General features: G+C 38.6%; 2 protein-coding genes across 2 annotated transcripts in view; one reads left to right on the forward strand and one right to left on the reverse strand.

The window, feature by feature from the left end:
- The window catches only part of LOC107549892 (ubiquitin carboxyl-terminal hydrolase 37-like), a 13,187-nt gene extending 5,860 nt beyond the window's left edge, over positions 1 to 7,327 (forward strand). The window contains exons 6-20 of the mRNA XM_016231078.1: positions 1,302 to 1,433; positions 1,569 to 1,692; positions 2,034 to 2,239; positions 2,348 to 2,465; positions 3,017 to 3,096; positions 3,182 to 3,346; positions 3,426 to 3,473; positions 3,555 to 3,672; positions 4,653 to 4,863; positions 4,955 to 5,115; positions 5,798 to 5,858; positions 5,953 to 6,068; positions 6,154 to 6,223; positions 6,312 to 6,450; positions 6,538 to 7,327. Coding sequence (XP_016086564.1) covers positions 1,302 to 1,433; positions 1,569 to 1,692; positions 2,034 to 2,239; positions 2,348 to 2,465; positions 3,017 to 3,096; positions 3,182 to 3,346; positions 3,426 to 3,473; positions 3,555 to 3,672; positions 4,653 to 4,863; positions 4,955 to 5,115; positions 5,798 to 5,858; positions 5,953 to 6,068; positions 6,154 to 6,223; positions 6,312 to 6,450; positions 6,538 to 6,619 — 1,831 coding nt within the window. The 3' untranslated portion in view covers positions 6,620 to 7,327. The remainder of the gene's footprint in view (positions 1 to 1,301; positions 1,434 to 1,568; positions 1,693 to 2,033; positions 2,240 to 2,347; positions 2,466 to 3,016; positions 3,097 to 3,181; positions 3,347 to 3,425; positions 3,474 to 3,554; positions 3,673 to 4,652; positions 4,864 to 4,954; positions 5,116 to 5,797; positions 5,859 to 5,952; positions 6,069 to 6,153; positions 6,224 to 6,311; positions 6,451 to 6,537) is intronic.
- Positions 7,328 to 9,950: 2,623 nt separating this feature from the next.
- LOC107549915 (ybeY metalloendoribonuclease) overlaps positions 9,951 to 12,311 on the reverse strand; it is a 3,671-nt gene continuing 1,310 nt past the window's right edge. Inside the window, exon 4 of the mRNA XM_016231101.1 lies at positions 9,951 to 10,615. Coding sequence (XP_016086587.1) covers positions 10,520 to 10,615 — 96 coding nt within the window. The 3' untranslated portion in view covers positions 9,951 to 10,519. The remainder of the gene's footprint in view (positions 10,616 to 12,311) is intronic.

The following is a 12,311-nucleotide window of genomic DNA, read 5'->3' on the forward strand; positions in this document are numbered from 1 at the left end:
TGACGTGCTTATCAGAGGCACGGAGGCTACTACATGCATTAGATGAACTGTGACAGAGGGACCAAACAGAGAAGCTTTATTTCCACCAGAGAAATGCTTGTCGATAGTATGGGACCATTTTGGCTACACCAAGAGTGACCAGGGTGTCGTTTAAATATTGCTGTAAAAAACTGCTGCTAAAGAGCGAATGCATAGAGGATAATGCACGGCTTGCTGTACACTGAACGGTAAGAACCACCTGACGCGAAGCTACAGCTCGTTAGCTCCTCATTCTGCCCGCTTCAGATCAGAGAGAGATGAAATAGTGCGGTAAGATCACATTTATTTGAATTAATGAATTATAACATTTAGCTACTTGAATTAATCATGAGAGAGAGAGAGAGGTGACAGTTGCCTGTGTGAATTAGCCTACCTGCGTCTGTGCGTCTCTCCAGTAGGCTGTTTAATCTATTTTATTAATAAAAATCACGGGGCAGCATTCTCAAGAAGTTTGTGTCCTCCTGAATGTTTGTACACATGTGCAGCGCGATCTCCGATCTCACAAACCAAAATAATAGACATGATTTTCTCAGGCCACATGTAAAATCATATGAATTATTATAAAGATTATTAAAATGAATACGTATGGATGACAGTTGATTACAATAATATTTCAGTATATTTCCATTATTAGTAACAGTTTCCCCTGTGGGACAAATAAAGTTAATATTAGTCGTATATTAATAATAGGCTACTTCATTAACTTTATTTACTATCCCTGGTGTAGTATTATTCATAAGTAAAAACCAACAAGATTTTTTTTTCACCATGTTTCCAAATTCTCTACCCCAGGTCCAAAAGAAATTTAAAGAATGTACACACTGAAAACATTAAATACTTTTGTGATCCATTTCCATTTGTTATTTTCAAAAGAGAAATACTGTCATGGATGTTTACAGAGCAGAGGTCACCTTTTTTAATTCCAATGGGAGAGATGGATTTTTGTTTGTCTTTTGTTTATTATTAGTTTGTGCTGTATTGTTGGTTACGGTGTTATTTTCAAAAGCCAGCAATAAATAACACTTTAATATCTAAAGAGTGTTCATGTGATTTTTATACATTAGTAATGTTGGGAAATGAATAAATGCATAATAATCGTAAAACCGTGATTATTCCTCAGACAATAATCGTACCAACAAAATCTATAATCGTTGCATCCCTAGTACAGTACAGTCAGTATTATTGCTAGTATTATTTTGTCATATTGAATGACATTTTTTGTCCATGGCTTATCGCATGCCTCTTACTTGATTGTCTATTAGATTCTCCAATCTTGGGAACACCTGTTACATGAACGCCATACTCCAGTCACTTTTCAGCCTGCCCTCCTTTTCGAATGACCTGTTAAAGCAGGGCATACCATGGAAGAGGGTCCCCGTCAATGCGCTTCTGAGGTATGGTCACGCTGTGTTGTTTTCCCTTGAAATTAGGTACTTTTTGGACTATTCTAAACATTTGTTAGAAATTTGAAACGTAATGATTATCAAGACACAAGCCTGTTGATGTTTTGTTTTTGTTTCCATATGAAGGCGCTTTGCTCATCTGCTGGCTAAGAAAGACATTTCCCCTCCAGAAGTGAAGAAAGATCTTTTGCGGCGAGTGAAGAACGCTATTTCCTCAACAGCTGAGCGTTTCTCTGGTTACATGCAGAATGTAAGACATGTGACCTCTTTATTTCTAATGCAGATGCATCGGACTTGAAGCCCGTTCACACCAATGATAACGCTAACATTTTAATAATCACATTCAGAGCACTTTATTTCAGCTGCTGAACGACAAAAACACTGACAGCCAATAAGAATCTGACTTCAAAGAGCTTGAGGATTTAAATTGACATGACAGAACTGCATAGTAAACAATTGTATTGTCCGTTAGTATGGATGCTAATATAGTTATAATTATCTTTACAGTTGTTGTTGTTGTTCTTGGTGTGAATAAGCCTTCTTGACACATTGTTCACATGATGCAAGTGCCGATCAGCTGTTTGTGCCCAGGATGCCCATGAGTTCCTGAGCCAGTGTCTGGACCAGCTGAAGGAGGATGTGGAGAAGATCAACAAAAGCTGGAAGAACGAGCCCTCGGCCTGGGAGGAGCCACAGAGCGCTCGGTTAGCAGAGGAGGTGGACACCTCACGCATTTACACCTGTCCGGTTACAGTCAACATGGAGTTTGAAGTGCAGCACACCATAACATGTAAAAGGTGAATAAAAGAGGCCATGTAGTTATTACAGGACATATTATTAAAAGTCACGAGACGACACATGCTGCCTGACATACTGACCCAGTCCTCTCTTGCTCTGGTGAACAGCTGTGGAGAGGTGGTGACGAAGCGCGAGCAGTTCAATGACCTGTCCATCGACCTGCCGCGCAGGAAAAAAACACTCTCTCTGAGATCCATACAGGACTCTCTAGATCTCTTTTTCAGGGTACGACACTACATCATACCAGCTGTAAAATGTGAATGATCGAAAACAAAGTCCCGTTCACACCAAAATTAATGTTCAGTGATAAACATTTTAATTTGATAAATGGCTATTAATGCATTTGTTTCGGATCAACACGAATATTTGCATGGTCAATAACAAATACAAAAATCTGAATGGCTGTTTGAAAACATAAAGATACTGTTTGACTTGTTTTTGTCACTGACAGTGGAGTGCTTCACTACTTTTTCCTCAAAGACTGATTTTTTTTTTTTCTCGTTCAACCTGTATGGCATATATTCAAATATGCAAATATTTTTTACACATTGATCTGAACAGACAAACCCTGTGCAAAAACCAAATCAGATTTTTGTGCTGAACATTTGTGACCAACCCTTTTTTGTCACGATTGAGTTGCTAAAATCTTGCCTGGCTGAATAAAACCGCAAATTATTTTTATGACTTTCAATCAGTGACGATACTTATTACCCAAATGAAACCATTTTACAATATGGTACTTCACTTTTCATTACCTGTTGGCTTTGTGTTTATAGATGGAGGAGATTGAGTATTCCTGTGAAAAATGCAGTGGAAAAGCAGCAACCGTCTCTCACAAATTTAGCAGGCTTCCCAGGTTGGGATGAACAGACACGCATTAGGTTGTTGTGTAGATTCATTTGTGGTCAATTCAAAACCTTTAAATGACTCCCTCTCTGCAGAGTGCTGATTCTACACCTTAAACGCTACAGCTATAACAGTCAGCTGTCTTTGAACAGCAAGCTGGGCCAACAAGTCCTGATCCCCAAATATCTCACGTTGCTCTCACACTGCACAGACGCCACACGCCCCCCTCTCAGCCTCAGCTGGAGCGCACAGACCGCCATGTAAGACTCACTCTTGCACTTGCTATCATTTAGCGTAGCACCCTTCATACTCGCTCACTAATGGCTGATTTCATTTCAGCTCCAGGACGCTGAAGATGTCACAGTCGGTCAACTCTTCAACACTACGGTGAGAGCAGCCCTCTGATGTGCATGCTGAGAGTATTTAGTCTTGATTCATACTAATGGGTTTTAAATTGATGGTTTACAGGAAAGGTTCTCAAAAGCCAGAGAGCTCGGGCAGCATGTTGTGTGACTCGGATAGTGAGGAGGAGCTCGTCAGAAAAGTTGGTCGCAAACATCATTCAGAAGATGACAGGACGGAAGAGGTGAGAAGAATAGCTGTGTCTTTTTAATGGATTGTTTGAATCTGTCCACATGGCATTTGTGGATCAAATCAAACACTCTACATTTGGTTACAGCAAGCTACAAAGGTGTCATGTCACAAGCAGGGTTACTATCTTAAACACAAACTAAAACATTTGTGTTAATTGAAATAAAATATAAATATTAGATGAAGCTTGAACTTATTTCTGTTAGGCAACATTTCTAATTTAAGTTGAAGAACTAAAATAAAATGAACTACATTTAAAAAGTAATATTTAAAGTGAATAATAAGCAGACAATAACTGACTAAATATATAAACTTAAAATGGATTTTAAATTAATTTAAAATATAAAAAATGTAATCGCATATATAATACTAAAATAACACTGGCAGTTGTAAACAGTGTAGATTATGTGTAAGGTGTTGAACAGACATCCTAGAATTTCTAACTTAAACATTTGACAAATTATAGATCTTAATTATAGATCTCTGTTTTAAATGGCAGGATTTTAACAAATATTTGCACTACCGTTCAATTTTGGGTCTCCTACGTCTCCTATGGTCACCAAGGCTGTGTGTATTTGATCAAAAATAGTCAAAAACAGAACAATTTTGAGAAATTACTACAATTTAAAACAACTTATTTATTTGAATATATATTAAAACCCAAAGCTGAATTTTCAGCATCATTCTAATATGCTGATTTAGTGCTCAAACTTGTTAAATAGTTGTGCAACTTAATATTTTTGGGCTATGTTTTCTTCAGGATTCTTTGAATAGAAATTTCATAAGCATTGATTATTTGAAAAATTACACTTAAATTGTTCTTTATGGTTACATTTGATGAATTTAATTTGTCCTTTCTTAAAAGGATGAATTCCCTTCACAGGGAAAGAAAAATGTAGTGACCCCAAACTTTTGAAGGAAACGTATGACTAGTTTGCACCTCACATCTAACCTCCCTTTTGTTCTCGGGTGCAGCACAATGCACAGGTCGAGCACTCAGAGTTTAATGCAATCAACGATGATGAGATGCTAGCAGCTGTGCTGGAGATGAGTCGGCACGACACTAGTTTGTCTGGATGCCCTGATGACGAGCCAACCAGCAGCCCAGACACAGGGTTTGGAGATGCAGACGGGCAGGACCTGACTCATCATTTAGAGCTTCTAGATGGAGAGAAACAGCCTGCAGGTAACTAGAGTGTTAACTAGACTTCATGTTTATATTCCCGGCCTACAGTGTCTATAGAGTTGTGTTTGTTCATTGTTTGGTTTGTGTCTAGATGCCCTGGAGTCTCTAGATCTGACCATGGATGAGAATAAGGAGAACCAGACGCCTGAAGGTGTGCAGGGTGAGCTGGACTGGGTGCAGCAGTACAGTTTAGATCAGGAGCGAGAGGAACAGGAGCTGCAGCAGGCCCTCGCACAGAGCCTACAGGAACATGTAAGGAATCTAGTTGTAAATTCTATATTTTATGAATTTAATCAAATTGTAATCATCGTAATACTTGTATTGTGGACCTTGATTTTTACCTAACGTATTGTCTAATTGGTTTAAATTCTCCCTCAGTTTGCATTTGTGTGTTTATTTGCTGATAAACTGAAACACAGACAAACGTAGAGATCATTATACGTTGCATAATTTGGTTAAGAATTATAATTGAACTAAAAAAAAATCCTGGGGGGTGGGGTTGAATCTCACTGAAACTTAATAACATATCCAGGTCATATTTCACCACACAATCAAAGTAACATAATTGTGGTGTGTTTTGAATATAAAACATTTTAAGGACAGTTTTAAAATATTGATAAATCTAAAATCAAAATATCTGAAGTAAAACATACAACAACAACAACAACAACAAAAAAACTTAAAAGAGAGAATCTTAAGTTTTACTTTGCCAAAAAAAAAGGCTTCATTCTATTCAAGATTTTTTGGGGGGTCTATTTTGATTGAGTTCACAAGTGGCTTGGGCATATTATTGAGAATGTAGGTCTTTTAGCACAATCTTCTTGGCAGCTGTACTTTTCCAGTGTTGTTCATCCTTGACGTCAGCACAGCTTAACTGATGATGATGATAATGACTGTGAATATTATCTGTATATCTGCAATATTAATTGCACAGGAGGCGAGAGAGATGAGGGAAGATGACGATCTGAAGAGAGCCACTGAGCTCAGCCTGCAAGGTCAGAATGACACACCCAGAACATTGTGTTCTGTGTCACATTATCTTGGTTTATGTGAACATTTTTGTTAACGTGGCTGTTTGTGTTGTTGTAGAGTTTAATAACTCTTTGCCAGAGCTGCTGTGCTCTGATGACGACTCTGGGAATGAGGATGGCCTGGATATGGAGTACAGTGAGGCTGAAGTTGAAGAGCTCAAGAAGAACGCTGAGGTGAGTCCGAGACCCTCGGTGCGGTTTGAGAAGTGCCAGTTTTCAGGGCATGGTTTGAATGATCGTGTAATGTTTTGTTACACAGACTGGAGAGCTTCCGAACTCCTTCAGACTCATCAGTGTGGTCAGTCACATCGGCAGCAGTTCATCATCAGGTACTGGCGTCTTTTAGCTGTTGTTTTTGCATTGTGGACCAAGTACAGTACGTTTTATCAGCTGCTGTTTGTCTCTTTCCTCCTATAGGGCATTACATTAGTGATGTTTATGACATGAGGAAACAGTCCTGGCTCACATACAATGATCTGGACGTCTCCCGCACACAGGAGTCCACAGTTCAGAGAGATCGTGACCGGAGCGGATACATCTTTTTCTACATGCACAAGTAAGTATAAATACAAGAAATTCATGCAAATTAGTGAATGAGACCCACTGCTATTGTTGTGATCTGATGAGACGTTTTTGTGTTCAGAGATGTGTTTGAGGAGCTGTCTGAGCTGGAGAAGGCAGGAGGGAACAGTGATGCCGGTCGCACAGTGCTGCAGCCGCTATAAATGCTCTCGCACGCTTCTAACATCCCATCCGGGTGGATCCTTCTGCTGATGAACAGCTGAGCCAGGGGTAAACGCAACACCCTTCATCAGTACTGCTGAAGACCGTCCACACACACATGCACCTACTTTGGGCACTTTTCCTTTTCTATTTCTTTCACTTTTCCCATTGCTCCCTGTGAAATACTGTTGCCGTGTCAAATGTAGACTTGCAGTTAGATGGGTAAATGTTCTAGAAACTCTTAGGTACAAATGTTTATGGGGAAACGCAAAGAAAATAAATATAGAAAGCATTTTGAGTTGAAGTTGCTCTTATTATAATTTTTTTCTTCTTTCTTTTGTTTCAATATTTTGTTTGCCTTGATGAAAAGACACTCTGGTAAACTTGTGCATTAAGAAATATTTTTTTTCCCCTTTCCCCTCTGCAAATTTTAGATTTCCTTTTCAATCTATTGCATATAAAAATGTATTCTTGTATATGTTTGGGTGGAATAGGGAATAAGGGCTGTCTGTCTTGTTTGATATGCAGCTGAAAATGTGGTGCAATATTTGCTTTTGCCAGTCGGCTTTTATATGACCTATAGCGATGAAGAGAGACTTGGAATAGTACTGATTTATATTCAAGTCTTTACTGATGACTGTTGGTTGTTTTATTCTTATTTTATAAACGTTAATCTAACGAGCTCAGTGGTATTGATGTAGCTTGTCTTTTTTTTGCTAGCAGCTGTGCTGGAGATGAGTCGGCACGACACTAGTTTGTCTGGATGCCCTGATGACGAGCCAACCAGCAGCCCAGACACAGGGTTTGGAGATGTAGACGGGCAGGACCTGACTCATCATTTAGAGCTTCTAGATGGAGAGAAACAGCCTGCAGGTAACTAGAGTGTTAACTAGACTTCATGTTTATATTCCCGGCCTACAGTGTCTATAGAGTTGTGTTTGTTCATTGTTTGGTTTGTGTCTAGATGCCCTGGAGTCTCTAGATCTGACCATGGATGAGAATAAGGAGAACCAGACGCCTGAAGGTGTGCAGGGTGAGCTGGACTGGGTGCAGCAGTACAGTTTAGATCAGGAGCGAGAGGAACAGGAGCTGCAGCAGGCCCTCGCACAGAGCCTACAGGAACATGTAAGGAATCTAGTTGTAAATTCTATATTTTATGAATTTAATCAAATTGTAATCATCGTAATACTTGTATTGTGGACCTTGATTTTTACCTAACGTATTGTCTAATTGGTTTAAATTCTCCCTCAGTTTGCATTTGTGTGTTTATTTGCTGATAAACTGAAACACAGACAAACGTAGAGATCATTATACGTTGCATAATTTGGTTAAGAATTATAATTGAACTAAAAAAAAATCCTGGGGGGTGGGGTTGAATCTCACTGAAACTTAATAACATATCCAGGTCATATTTCACCACACAATCAATGTAACATAATTGTGGTGTGTTTTGAATATAAAACATTTTAAGGACAGTTTTAAAATCTTGATAAATCTAAAATCAAAATATCTGAAGTAAAACATACAACAACAACAAAAAGACTTAAAAGAGAGAATCTTAAGTTTTACTTTGCCAAAAAAAAAGGCTTCATTCTATTCAAGATTTTTTGGGGGGTCTATTTTGATTGAGTTCACAAGTGGCTTGGGCATATTATTGAGAATGTAGGTCTTTTAGCACAATCTTCTTGGCAGCTGTACTTTTCCAGTGTTGTTCATCCTTGACGTCAGCACAGCTTAACTGATGATGATGATAATGACTGTGAATATTATCTGTATATCTGCAATATTAATTGCACAGGAGGCGAGAGAGATGAGGGAAGATGACGATCTGAAGAGAGCCACTGAGCTCAGCCTGCAAGGTCAGAATGACACACCCAGAACATTGTGTTCTGTGTCACATTATCTTGGTTTATGTGAACATTTTTGTTAACGTGGCTGTTTGTGTTGTTGTAGAGTTTAATAACTCTTTGCCAGAGCTGCTGTGCTCTGATGACGACTCTGGGAATGAGGATGGCCTGGATATGGAGTACAGTGAGGCTGAAGTTGAAGAGCTCAAGAAGAACGCTGAGGTGAGTCCGAGACCCTCGGTGCGGTTTGAGAAGTGCCAGTTTTCAGGGCATGGTTTGAATGATCGTGTAATGTTTTGTTACACAGACTGGAGAGCTTCCGAACTCCTTCAGACTCATCAGTGTGGTCAGTCACATCGGCAGCAGTTCATCATCAGGTACTGGCGTCTTTTAGCTGTTGTTTTTGCATTGTGGACCAAGTACAGTACGTTTTATCAGCTGCTGTTTGTCTCTTTCCTCCTATAGGGCATTACATTAGTGATGTTTATGACATGAGGAAACAGTCCTGGCTCACATACAATGATCTGGACGTCTCCCGCACACAGGAGTCCACAGTTCAGAGAGATCGTGACCGGAGCGGATACATCTTTTTCTACATGCACAAGTAAGTATAAATACAAGAAATTCATGCAAATTAGTGAATGAGACCCACTGCTATTGTTGTGATCTGATGAGACGTTTTTGTGTTCAGAGATGTGTTTGAGGAGCTGTCTGAGCTGGAGAAGGCAGGAGGGAACAGTGATGCCGGTCGCACAGTGCTGCAGCCGCTATAAATGCTCTCGCACGCTTCTAACATCCCATCCGGGTGGATCCTTCTGCTGATGAACAGCTGAGCCAGGGGTAAACGCAACACCCTTCATCAGTACTGCTGAAGACCGTCCACACACACATGCACCTACTTTGGGCACTTTTCCTTTTCTATTTCTTTCACTTTTCCCATTGCTCCCTGTGAAATACTGTTGCCGTGTCAAATGTAGACTTGCAGTTAGATGGGTAAATGTTCTAGAAACTCTTAGGTACAAATGTTTATGGGGAAACGCAAAGAAAATAAATATAGAAAGCATTTTGAGTTGAAGTTGCTCTTATTATAATTTTTTTCTTCTTTCTTTTGTTTCAATATTTTGTTTGCCTTGATGAAAAGACACTCTGGTAAACTTGTGCATTAAGAAATATTTTTTTCCCCTTTCCCCTCTGCAAATTTTAGATTTCCTTTTCAATCTATTGCATATAAAAATGTATTCTTGTATATGTTTGGGTGGAATAGGGAATAAGGGCTGTCTGTCTTGTTTGATATGCAGCTGAAAATGTGGTGCAATATTTGCTTTTGCCAGTCGGCTTTTATATGACCTATAGCGATGAAGAGAGACTTGGAATAGTACTGATTTATATTCAAGTCTTTACTGATGACTGTTGGTTGTTTTATTCTTATTTTATAAACGTTAATCTAACGAGCTCAGTGGTATTGATGTAGCTTGTCTTTTTTTTAAAAGATCTCCCTTCAAGAATCTTTATGCCTCTCCACACCTACAGACCTAGTAAAACAATTTTGTTTTCCTTCTATATGGAGCTTTACAATGTGAAGTTGCACAGCCATTGTGTAGAATGTGTCTTCAGAAAGACGTCAAATTAAAAACGTTTACTGAATATAGGAAGCATCTGATGAGTGCTTCACATGAAGTCAGCTGTTATTATTTATTTGAGATCTTGTTCACTGTCTGATTTGTACTGTACTGCCGTTCTCATTTTCATGTCTTCGGTAACTACTTCATTCATGTTTTCTGTTCTGATCATCCGAGTAGGTTCATGGAAGAGTGGGATTTGTTTGGACATTGTGTGTATGGTGTTCTCTGAAACAGTGGTATAAGCTCTACTTAATTGCTTAGTATTCAGTCTTTGACTTCCTTAAACACATTTTAAATAAAATGTATTTAGAAAAAAATCAACAGTGTTTCATTGGTTTTAATTCAAGATTCAGAACTACTCGGTAGCAAATGTGCTTTTCTCCCTTATTTACGGCCCAAGAGTTTCTTTCAAGAAGCGGTCCAGTGTGTAACGTCACATGTCCAGTGTGCATCTCTTTGTGAGTGGCTCGAGGTGGCTGCCTGTTAGCCTGTTGAACTCGCTGAGAATGTAACTTTCTTTCTGCTGCATCTGTCAAAAAAGAACACAGTTGATCGGCTTCAAGAACAAGGAGAAAGAATAAAAATATCAGCTTAACTTTTAATGGGCAGACTGGGGCTATTTGTCAAGGCTCCATCCCAGCAGCTAAAGGGGCTCAAGTCAAAAGTCCCCCCCCCCCCCCCCCCCCCACCACGGAGATTACTCACGTGCCAGTTTTATCCACTGTTTATGTACTTCATTCTAAAATTAAATTAGATTGTTTTTTTTTTGTTTTTTTTTATAGCTTTTGGGTAAAAGGCGCACACAATTTAAAAAAAAAAATTTTTTTGTAAAAAAAAAATAAACTATATTAGAGGTAGACGGCTAATTTTCATAAATGTAGAATTCTATAGTATTTAATGCCATTTCATATGTAATCATCATAAATTAGATATCATTTATAAATCCGATATCATCACTTAAAATCTCAAAACTAAACCTGTGAAAACAATTTTGAAATCAGACATTGCGTTACCATGGAATGGCACTTTAAAATCTTTTAGCGGTCTCCTCGCCCTTAGTGGTCCTCAAGTGATATTACAAAATCTATTATGGTATTTTACAATCAAAATATTTTATGATCTTGACAAAATACATATAATTGGAAAGGCCTGAGTCTCAAGATTCCATATTTGGTGGCATTTTGTAATATTGAGAAATTTGCATTAAAGGGGTCATATGATATGCTGCTAAAAAGAACATTATTTGGTGTAATGAAATGTTTATGCGGTTTAAAGTAAAAAAAAAAAAAAAAAAAACATTATTTTCCACATACTGTACATTATTGTTTCTCCTCTACGCCCCGCCTTTCTGAAACACGTCGATTTTTACAAAGCTCATCGGTCTGAAAAGCGAGGTGTGCTCTGATTGGCCAGCTATCCAGTGCGTTGTGATTGGCCGAATACCTCAAGAGTGTGACGGAAATGTTACGCCCCTCACCATACTGTGATGCCGTGCACGGAGCGACGAGACAAAAACATTAAAACCCATTATAAACGAGGCATTTGTTGCATCCAGTGGGGACATAATTACTGATTATAATGACTTATACTGTCTTTTTACACGTTGCATTGCATCGCATCACGTAAACATAAAACTCTGTCTGCATTTGTGATCGGAGAAATGACAAACAAGTGCTACTCTACACTGCTCAAAACTCGCGTTTGAATCATCAGTGGCAAATCCTTTAAATGAAAACATACTTATGTGAGTCAGAACTGCCGGCATTTTTGTCTTAACGTTACTCTCCCAGGATCAGGAAACAGTCCTCCATAAATTGTGCTGCACGAATTTGGGTGCCACCCAGGCAATGGTTGGTATAATGCCTAAAAATTTCATAGGAACCTCTTTTTTTTTTTTTTTGATATCCGCTTCAAATTTGGAAGACAACTTATTAGACATATGGCTTTAAATGTAAAAATTATGGATTACAAATATTTTGTAAAATATTTATTTTATATAAAATAAAAAAATAGTATAGGACATTTGCATCTGCAATAATCTACTGAAAAGAGACCAACCTTAGGTCTGTATTACAAAGCGTTCATGAATTCATAACAATTTTAGTTTGGATGGTGCACTTTCACATCTGTGTTCCAAAATGGGGGGTGACTGTTAAGGTGTTTATATTACAGACAAATAAACCTACTCTGAGAAGTATCCCCCCCCCCCCCCCCCCCCCCCCCCG

This window comes from Sinocyclocheilus grahami, unplaced genomic scaffold (genome assembly GCF_001515645.1).
Source record: "Sinocyclocheilus grahami isolate Dianchi unplaced genomic scaffold, SAMN03320097.WGS_v1.1 scaffold383.1, whole genome shotgun sequence".
NCBI classification, from domain to species: Eukaryota; Metazoa; Chordata; class Actinopteri; order Cypriniformes; family Cyprinidae; genus Sinocyclocheilus; species Sinocyclocheilus grahami.